The sequence below is a fragment of the Carcharhinus amblyrhynchos genome, unplaced genomic scaffold (genome assembly GCF_965287045.1).
Source record: "Carcharhinus amblyrhynchos unplaced genomic scaffold, sCarAmb.v2.hapA chromosome_1211, whole genome shotgun sequence".
Classification (NCBI taxonomy): domain Eukaryota; kingdom Metazoa; phylum Chordata; class Chondrichthyes; order Carcharhiniformes; family Carcharhinidae; genus Carcharhinus; species Carcharhinus amblyrhynchos.
The window spans coordinates 10,001-21,402 of NW_027650951.1; the positions used below are offsets into that span (position 1 = coordinate 10,001).

The window sequence follows — 11,402 nt, forward strand, 5'->3', positions numbered from 1 at the left end:
CATACAGTACACTGGCTCTCCCTATCCCCCGTATCGTCCCAGCCCTTGTCAAAGTTTAAAGCTCAGTGTCACAGGCAAGGCTTACATTAACACCGCGATGAAGTTACTGTGATAATCCCCCACCCTCCTGTCCGGGTTACACTGAGGGAGAATTTAGCACGGCCCGATCCCACCCCCCCCCCTCCCGAACCCGCACAGTCTCTGGGAGGAAACCGGAGCACCCGGAGGAAACCCACGCAGACACGGGGAGAATGTGCGGACTCCGCACAGACAGTGACCCCGAGGCCGGGAATCGAACCCGGGTCCCTGGCGCCGTGAGGCAGCGGCGCTGACCCCACTATAACGCACTGTTCTCCCTCTCTGTCTCCCCCTCTCTGTCCTGATACAAACTCACTACCGTCTCCGTTTCCCTCCCCCCCGGCAGCGAGTTCCAGGTACCCACCACCCCCCTGTGTAAAAATAATCTGCCTCGTACATCTCCTTTAAACCTCACCCCTTAAACCTGTGCCCCCCAGACTCTTCCCCCGTGGGGGGAAAAAGCTCCACTCTGTCCCTCATAATCTTGTAGACTTCTATCAGATCGTCCCCCTTCAATCTCCAGTGAGAACAAACCAAGTTTCTCCAACCTTTCCTCGTATCTAATGCCCTCCATACCAGGGGCAAAATCCTGGTCAATCTTTTGTGTAACCCTCTCCAAAGCCTCCACATCCTTCTGGTAATGTGGGAGACCAGAATTGAACTCTATATTCCAAGTGCGGCCTCACTAAGGCTCTATAAGGCGGCAACATGACTTGCCCAATGTTTAAACTTCGGCCGACGAAGGCAAGCATTGCTGTACGCCTTCTTGACCACCTTCTCCACCTGCGTTGTCACTCTCAGTGACCCTGTGGATGTGTACAAAATAACGAGGGGCACAGATCAGCGAGATAGTCAATATCTTTTCCCCAAAGGTAGGGGAGTCTAAAACTAGAGGGTGTAGGGTTTAAGGGGAGAGGGGGAGAGAGACAAAAGAGGGGCAATTTTTTCACCCAGAGGGTAGTGAGTGTCTGGAACGAGCTGCCAGAGGCATAGAACATAGAACACTACAGCACAAACAGGCCCTTCGGCCCACGAGTTGCGCCGATCACATCAACACCTACCAACCTACAGACCTATCTATAACCCTCAATCTCATTAAACCCCATATACTCATCCAGAAGTCTTTTAAAAGACCCCAGCGAGTTCGCCTCCACCACCACTGACGGCAGCCGATTCCACTCACTCACCACCCTCTGAGTGAAAAACTTACCCCTAACATCACTTCTGTACTTTCCTCCCTGTACCTTAAACCTGTGTCCTCTCGTAGCGACCATTTCAACCCGGGGAAATAGCCTCTGAGAATCCACCCTATCTATTCCTCTCAACATTTTATAAACCTCTATCAGGTCGCCTCTCAACCTTCGTCTCTCCAGGGAAAAGAGTCCCAGCTCCCTCAACCTATCCTCATAAGGCATGCCTCCCAATCCAGGCAACATCCTTGTAAATCTCCTCTGTACCCTCTCAATAGCTTCTACATCTTTCCTATAGTGAGGCGACCAGAACTGCGCACAATACTCCAAATGAGGCCTGACAAGGGTCTTATAAAGTTGCAGCATTACCTCCCGACTCCTAAACTCAATCCCTCGATTAATGAAGGCCAGTACACCATACGCCTTCTTGACCACCTCCTCCACCTGCGAGGCCGATTTAAGAGTCCTGTGGACCCGGACCCCAAGATCCTTCTGCTCTTCAACACTACTAAGACTCCTGCCCTTGATAGTGTACTCGTTCATCCCGTTGGTTCTGCCAAAATGGACGACTACACATTTATCCGCGTTGAAGTCCATCTGCCACTTCTCCGCCCAGTCCTGCATCCTATTTATGTCCTGCTGCAACTTTTGCCATCCTTCCAGACCATCCACAACACCACCGACCTTAGTAGAGGCGGGTACAATATTGTCTCTTTGCATACGATGGATGTAGAGGGATATGGGCCCAACGCAAGCAATTGGGATTAGCTTAAAATATTATTGAATACAGGAGTTGGGGACGTCTTGTTGAAGTTGTACAAGACTTTGGGAAGGCCGCTCTTGTGTACAGTTCTGGTCACCCTATTATAGAAAGGATATTATTAAACTAGAAAGAGTGCAAGAAAAGATTTACTAGGATGTTACTGGGACTTGATGGATTGGGGAGAGGGTGGGATAGACTGGGACTTTTTTCTCTGGAGGGGGTGATCTTATAGAGGTCTATAAAATAATGAGGGGGCACAGATCAGTGAGATAGTCAATATCTTTTCCCCCAAAGGTAGGGGAGTCTAAAACTAGAGGGCGTAGGTTTAAGGGGAGAGGGGGAGAGAGACAAAAGAGGGGCAATTTTTTCACACAGGGGGTGGTGAGTGTCTGGAACGAGGGAGGCGGGTACAATTTTGTCTTTTAAAAAGCGTGACAGGGGTACGATGGGTAGTGGGCCAAACGTGGGCAATTGGGGTTAGCTTCGGGGTTCAGGATATTTATTGGGTCCAGCAGTTGGGACGTCTTGTTGAGGTTGTACGAGACATCGGTTCAGACAGTTACACGGGTGTGGGGGGCAAACGCGGGCAACTGGAGCGAGCTTGGGGGTTTAAACTAGGAGGGGCAACACGGACAAGTTGGGGCGAAGGGCCTGCTTCCGTGCTGGAAGCCTCGAATGACGTCTACGCTCAAACCCCTCAGCCTCCAAAGAGGGTTGGCTCACTCTGTAATGAGTAAAAGCCTCAACAACGCTGTAACTTTTATCCAGAGCGGGACTTCCCGGGGAGGTGTGGGGGGTGGTGCGCGGAATTAAAAACCAAATAAGTTGCAAACCTTCAAACGCAGGACGGGTGCCGCTGGACGGAGGGGGAGAAGGCGTTGGATTGGGGAGTTTGGGAGCCTGTGTGTTTTTTGGGGCAAGGTTCGGGTTGAGTTGTTCTCTGAGAGAGGGAGGGGGGTGGGGGGGGGAGAGAGCGAGACGGGAGGGAAATCAGTCACGCAGAGTCGATACTCTCCCCCCCCCCTCCACCACCCTGAAGTTACTCACAATCCCGTAGCGAACATCCATATCGTAAAGAGAAGGCAGCACCAGGAGAGAATCTCCAGGATTTCCATTGGGAATCAGAGCCCGCTTGCCTACTGCGGGGTAAGCGGCCACCAGGTTGGGTTGGGTTTCGTCTCGTCCGGGGTGGGGGGGGTCTGTTGGGGGAGGTGGGGGGAAAAAAAAAACACAGGGACTGGATCAGACCAGAGTGGGGTTTATCTGCGGGAGGCAGAGCGCGGGGAGGGTTCAGCACTCACTGTGTAGTACAGGCACAGAGAACACACACAGTCACAGGGAACACACACACTCACACTGTACAGGACTGGCACAGAGAACACACACACACACTCACACTGTACAGGACAGGCACAGGGAACACACACACACACACACTGTACAGGACAGGCACAGGGAACACACACACACTCACACTGTACAGGACAGGCACAGGGAACACACACACACTCACACTGTACAGGACAGGCACAGGGAACACACACACACACACTGTACAGGACTGGCACAGGGAACACACACACTCACACTGTACAGGACAGGCACAGAGAACACACACACACTCACACTGTACAGGACAGGCACAGGGAACACACACACACACACTGTACAGGACAGGCACAGGGAACACACACACACTCACACTGTACAGGACTGGCACAGGGAACACACACACACACACTGTACAGGACAGGCACAGGGAACACACACACACACACTGTACAGGACAGGCACAGGGAACACACACACTCACACTGTACAGGACTGGCACAGAGAACACACACACTCACACTGTACAGGACTGGCACAGGGAACACACACACACACACTGTACAGGACAGGCACAGGGAACACACACACTCACACTGTACAGGACTGGCACAGGGAACACACACACTCACACTGTACAGGACTGGCACAGGGAACACACACACTCACACTGTACAGGACTGGCACAGGGAACACACACACTCACACTGTACAGGACTGGCACAGGGAACACACACACACACACTGTACAGGGCAGGCACAGGGAACACACACACTCACACTGTACAGGACAGGCACAGAGAACACACACACACACACACACAGTACAGGACTGGCACAGGGAACACACACACACACTGTACAGGACTGGCACAGGGAACACACACACTCACACTGTACAGGACTGGCACAGGGAACACACACACTCACACTGTACAGGACAGGCACAGGGAACACACACACACACACTGTACAGGACAGGCACAGAGAACACACACACACTCACACTGTACAGGACAGGCACAGGGAACACACACACTCACACTGTACAGGACTGGCACAGAGAACACACACACACTCACACTGTACAGGACTGGCACAGAGAACACAGGCACAAAGAACACACACACTGTACAGGACTGGCACAGAGAATACACACAGTCACACTCACACACACACTGTATACATACTGTACAGGACAGGCACAAAAAACACACAGTCACACTCACACACCGTACACGTACTGTCTCACACACACAAACACACTGCACACACAAGATTTTAACCACATTCTCCCTCTCTGCAAGGGTTTCACAGACACACACACAGAACTGGATTTGATACTCTCTGTCTCTCTTTCAGGCTGTACGCACACACACACACACACAGGGTTTTACCCTTTCTCTCTCTCTGGGAGGGTTACACACACACACACACACACACACACGGAGGGTTTTACCCCTCTCTCTAGGAGGGTGACACACACACACGGAGGGTTTTACCCCTCTCTCTGGGAGGGTGACACACACACAGTGTTTTACCCTCTCTCTCTCTGCGAGGGTGACACACACACACACACACACACACACACACAGGGTTTTACCCCTCTCTCTGGGAGCGTTACACACACACACACACAGACAGTGTTTTACCCTCTCTCTCTGGGAGGGTTACACACACACACATGGAGGGTTTTACCCCTCTCTCTGGGAGGGTTACACACACACACACACACACACACACACAGTGTTTTACCCTCTCTCTCTCTGCGAGGGTGACACACACACACACACACACACACGGGGTTTTACCCCTCTCTCTGGGAGCGTTACACACACACACACACACACAGACAGTGCTTTACCCTCTCTCTCTCTGTCTCTGGGAGGGTTAGACACACACAGTGATACTCACTCTCTCTCTCTCTGTCTCTGGGAGGGTTAGACACACACACAGACACACACACACAGACAGCTGGATTTCACTTTCTCTCTCTCTCTCTCTGGGAGGGTTACACACACAGTGATACTCACTCTCACTCTCTCTCTCTCTGGGAGGGTCACACACAGGGTTTTTACCCTCTCTCTCTCTCTGTCTCTGGGAGGGTTAGACACACACACAGTGATACTCACTCTCTCTCTCTCTGTCTCTGGGAGGGTCACACACAGGGTTTTTACCCTCTCTCTCTCTGTCTCTGGGAGGGTTAGACACACACAGTGATACTCACTCTCTCTCTCTCTGTCTCTGGGAGGGTTAGACACACACAGTGATACTCACTCTCTGTCTCTGGGAGGGTCACACACAGGGTTTTTACCCTCTCTCTCTCTCTGTCTCTGGGAGGGTTAGACACACACAGTGATACTCACTCTCTCTCTCTGTCTCTGGGAGGGTTAGACACACACAGTGATACTCACTCTCTCTCTCTGTCTCTGGGAGGGTTAGACACAGGGTTTTTACCCTCTCTCTCTCTGTCTCTGGGAGGGTTAGACACACACAGTGATACTCACTCTCACTCTCTCTCTCTGTCTCTGGGAGGGTCACACACAGGGTTTTTACCCTCTCTCTGTCTCTGGGAGGGTTAGACACACACAGTGATACTCACTCTCTCTCTCTGTCTCTGGGAGGGTTAGACACACACAGTGATACTCACTCTCTCTCTCTGTCTCTGGGAGGGTTACACACAGGGTTTTTACCCTCTCTCTGTCTCTGGGAGGGTTAGACACACACACAGGCAGCTGGATTTCACTCTCTCTGTCTCTCTCTCTCTCTGGGAGGTTCACACACACAGACACGTGGACAATATTTAGATTTGTCTTGTTCCAGGGGAAGAGGAAGTTCTGAATGAACCCTGCCTGTGCTTGAACTCGCTGTGTCTCTGTGCTTTCCTTCCCCGCTCTCTCTCTCTCACACACACTCCTGACGCACCGTCCCTCTCTCCCCTCCCTCACACACTCCTCCCCCTCGATCCGCACCGCTCTCTCGGACACTCTCTCTCCATTCTTCCCTGCTGCCGTCAGACTTTTGAATGGACCTCCCTCGCGTTAAGCTGATCTTTCTCTACCCCCCTCGCTGTGACTGTAACACGACACTCCGCACCCCCCTCTCCTTTCCTTCTCTATGAGCGGCATGCTTTGTCTGTATAGCGCGCGCGCGCGAGAAACGATACTTTCCACTGCGTCCCGATACACGTGACAATAATAAATCTAATTTATAATCTCACACTCTCTCTCTCTCTCTCTCTCTCACACATGGAGGTGGGGTTAGTGCTGCGGCCTCACGGCGCCAGGGACCCGGGGTTTCGATTCCCGGCCTCGGGTCACTGTGTGTGCGGAGTCTGCACATTCTCCCCGTGTCTGCGTGGGTTTCCTCCGGGTGCTCTGGTTTCCTCCCCACAGTCCGAGAGACTGTGCGGGTTCGGGGGGGGGGGGTGGGATTGGGCCGTGCTAAATTCCCCCTCAGTGTAACCCGGACAGGAGGGTGGGGGATTTTCACAGTAACTTCATTGCGGTGTTAATGTCAGCCTCACTTGTTACACTAATAAATAAATTTAACACATCTCTCTCACACACATTTTGCTTCAACACTGTTTTTCTCTCTCTCTCTCTCTTCCCCCTCCCTATCTCTCTAACCTCCTCCAGCCCCCTACACTCCCCTCCCTATCTCTGTAACCCCCTCCAGCCCCCTACACCCCCTCCCTATCTCTGTAACCTCCTCCAGCCCCCTACACCCCCCTCCCTATCTCTGTAACCTCCTCCAGCCCCCCTACACCCCCCTCCCTATCTCTGTAACCCCCTCCAGCCCCCTACACCCCCTCCCTATCTCTGTAACCCCCTCCAGCCCCCTACACCCCCTCCCTATCTCTGTAACCTCCTCCAGCCCCCTACACCCCCTCCCTATCTCTGTAACCTCCTCCAGCCCCCTACACCCCCTCCCTATCTCTGTAACCTCCTCCAGCCCCCTACACCCCCCTCCCTATCTCTGTAACCCCCTCCAGCCCCCTACACCCCCTCCCTATCTCTGTAACCTCCTCCAGCCCCCTACACCCCCCTCCCTATCTCTGTAACCTCCTCCAGCCCCCTACACCCCCCTCCCTATCTCTGTAACTTCCTCCAGCCCCCTACACCCCCTCCCTATCTCTGTAACCCCCTCCAGCCCCCTACACCCCCTCCCTATCTCTGTAACCCCCTCCAGCCCCCTACACCCCCCTCCCTATCTCTGTAACCCCCTCCAGCCCCCTACACCCCCTCCCTATCTCTGTAACCCCCTCCAGCCCCCTACACCCCCCTCCCTATCTCTGTAACCTCCTCCAGCCCCCTACACCCCCTCCCTATCTCTGTAACCCCCTCCAGCCCCCTACACCCCCCTCCCTATCTCTGTAACCTCCTCCAGCCCCCTACACCCCCTCCCTATCTCTGTAACCCCCTCCAGCCCCCTACACCCCCCTCCCTATCTCTGTAACCCCCTCCAGCCCCCTACACCCCCTCCCTATCTCTGTAACCTCCTCCAGCCCCCTACACCCCCCTCCCTATCTCTGTAACCCCCTCCAGCCCCTACATCCCCTCCCTATCTCTGTAACCCCCTCCAGCCCCCTACATCCCCTCCCTATCTCTGTAACCTCCTCCAGCCCCCTACACCCCCTCCCTATCTCTGTAACCTCCTCCAGCCCCTGCAACCCTCCGAGATCTCTGCGTTCCTCCAATTCCAGCCTCTCGAGCATCCCCTGATTCCCATCGCTCCGCCATTGGGGGCCGTGCCTTCAGCTGCCTGGGGGGGGCCCTAAACTCTGGAACTCCCTCCCTAAACCCCCCACCTCTCTCTGTCTCTCCCTCTCTCTCTCTGTCTTCCTCCCTCTCTGTGTCTCTCTCTCCCTCTCTCACTCTCTCTGCCTGAATCACTCTGTCTCTCTTTCTCTCTGTCTCTGTGTGTGTCTCTCTCTCTCTGTGTCTCTCTGTGTTGCCTCTTTAACGTTGACCCTGAAATCCAACTGGTTTGACATGCAGAAGGAGGGCTTTCCGCCCAACCCCTATCCCCATAACTCCATGTATTTACCCTGCTAACCCCCTGACACTAAGGGACAATTTAGCACGGCCAATCCACCCTAACCTACACATCTTTGGACACTAAGGGACAATTTAGCACAGCCAATCCACCCTAACCTACACATCTTTGGACACTAAGGGACAATTTAGCACAGCCAATCCACCCTAACCTACACATCTTTGGACACTAAGGGACAATTTAGCACGGCCAATCCACCCTAACCTACACATCTTTGGACACTAAGGGGCAATTTAGCATGGCCAATCCACCCTAACCTACACATCTTTGGACACTAAGGGACAATTTAGCACGGCCAATCCACCCTAACCTACACATCTTTGGACACTAAGGGGCAATTTAGCACGGCCAATCCACCCTAACCTACACATCTTTGGACACTAAGGGGCAATTTAGCACGGCCAATCCACCCTAACCTGCACATCTTTGGACACTAAGGGACAATTTAGCATGGCCAATCCACCCTAACCTACACATCTTTGGACACTAAGGGGCAATTTAGCATAGCCAATCCACCCTAACCTACACATCTTTGGACACTAAGGGGCAATTTAGCATGGCCAATCCACCCTAACCTGCACATCTTTGGACACTAAGGGACAATTTAGCATGGCCAATCCACCCTAACCTGCACATCTTTGGACACTAAGGGACAATTTAGCATAGCCAATCCACCCTAACCTACACATCTTTGGACACTAAGGGACAATTTAGCATAGCCAATCCACCCTAACCTACACATCTTTGGACACTAAGGGGCAATTTAGCACGGCCAATCCACCCTAACCTACACATCTTTGGACACTAAGGGACAATTTAGCATAGCCAATCCACCCTAACCTACACATCTTTGGACACTAAGGGGCAATTTAGCATGGCCAATCCACCCTAACCTACACATCTTTGGACACTAAGGGACAATTTAGCATGGCCAATCCACCCTAACCTACACATCTTTGGACACTAAGGGACAATTTAGCACGGCCAATCCACCCTAACCTACACATCTTTGGACACTAAGGGACAATTTAACATGGCCAATCCAACCTAACCTATACATCTTTGGACACTAAGGGACAATTTAGCATGGCCAATCCACCCTAACCTGCACATCTTTGGACACTAAGGGACAATTTAGCATGGCCAATCCACCCTAACCTACACATCTTTGGACACTAAGGGACAATTTAGCATGGCCAATCCACCCTAACCTACACATCTTTGGACACTAAGGGACAATTTAGCATGGCCAATCCACCCTAACCCGCACATCTTTGGACACTAAGGGACAATTTAGCACGGCCAATCCACCCTAACCTGCACATCTTTGGACACTAAGGGACAATTTAGCACGGCCAATCCACCCTAACCTACACATCTTTGGACACTAAGGGACAATTTAGCATGGCCAATCCACCCTAACCTACACATCTTTGGACACTAAGGGACAATTTAGCATGGCCAATCCACCCTAACCTACATATCTTTGGACACTAAGGGACAATTTAGCACGGCCAATCCACCCTAACTATACATCTTTGGACACTAAAGGACAATTTAGCACGGCCAATCCACCCTAACCTACACATCTTTGGACACTAAGGGACAATTTAGCACGGCCAATCCACCCTAACCTACACATCTTTGGACACTAAAGGACAATTTAGCACGGCCAATCCACCCTAACCTACACATCTTTGGGACACTAAGGGACAATTTAGCACGGCCAATCCACCCTAACCTACACATCTTTGGACACTAAGGGACAATTTAGCACGGCCAATCCACCCTAACCTACACATCTTTGGACACTAAGGGACAATTCGGCCAATCCACCCTAACCTACACATCTTTCAGACTGCGGGAGGGATCCGAAGCACCCGGAGGAAACCCACGCAGACACGGGGAGAATGTGCAGACTCCACACAGACAGTGACCCGAGCCGGGAATCGAACCCCCGGGTCCCTGGCGCCGTGAGGGAGCGGCGCTAACCCCACTGTGCCCCCCCCCCCCGACTTGGCCACTGTCTCCCCAGGCACACGAAGTCTCTGTGTGAGGGTGGTGACGTATGTGCCAAGTTGGGGAGGGTCACGTGCAGCCTCGTAACTTCATTGCAGCGTTAATGTAAGCCCAACCGTGAGACAAGTAAATAACCCCGAAAAACCTTGAGCGGTATTATCACTAAACTATTAATGCAGAAACTCCAGCTACTGTTCTGGGGGACTCGGGTTCGAATCCTGCCCATGGCAGACGGTGGAATTCAAATTCAAATATCTGGGATTAAGAATCTCCTGATGATCCATTGACGGAAAAACCCATCTGGTTCCCTTTAGGGAGGGAAATCTGCCGTCCTTACCCGGGTCTGGCCTACACGGGACTCCAGAGAGCCACACAGCAATGGGGTTGACCCTCAACTGCCCCTCCAAGGGGCAACTAGGGATGGGCAATAAATGCTGGGCCCAGCCAGCGACACTCGTGTCCCACAAATGGATAAATGTAAAGTAAATTGGAGCGATGAAACCCTTTATTCTCCTTTCCCACCTCAGCCAGTGGCACTGAGGACAACTCCTCTCTCCCCCCACTACACTCCGCTAGTAAACTATGACTGCTGGGGTGGCACGGTGGGGTTAGCGCCGCTGCCTCACGGCGCCAGGGACCCGGGTTCGATTCCCGGCTCGGGTCACTGTCTGTGTGGAGTCTGCACATTCTCCCCATGTCTGTGTGGGTTTCCTCCGGGGGGCTCCAGTTTCCTCCCACCTGGTGGATTGGCCATGCTAAATTGTCCCTTAGTGTCCAAAGATGTGTAGGTTAGGGTGGATTGGCCATGCTAAATTGTCCCTTAGTGTCCAAAGATGTGTCGGTTCGGGTGGATTGGCCATGCTAAATTGTCCCTTAGTGTCCAAAGATGTGTAGGTTAGGGTGGATTGGCCGTGCTAAATTGTCCCTTAGTGTCTAAAGATGTGCGGGTTAGGTGGATTGGCCAT

At 52.6% G+C, this 11,402-nt stretch overlaps 1 protein-coding gene across 1 annotated transcript in view; it reads right to left on the minus strand.

Annotated features, from left to right (window-relative positions):
• Positions 1-3,208, minus strand: part of slc50a1 (solute carrier family 50 member 1) — a 12,636-nt gene extending 9,428 nt beyond the window's left edge. The window contains exon 1 of the mRNA XM_080185094.1: positions 3,079-3,208. Coding sequence (XP_080041220.1) covers positions 3,079-3,146 — 68 coding nt within the window. The 5' untranslated portion in view covers positions 3,147-3,208. The remainder of the gene's footprint in view (positions 1-3,078) is intronic.
• Between the last annotated feature and the right edge of the window lie 8,194 nt (positions 3,209-11,402).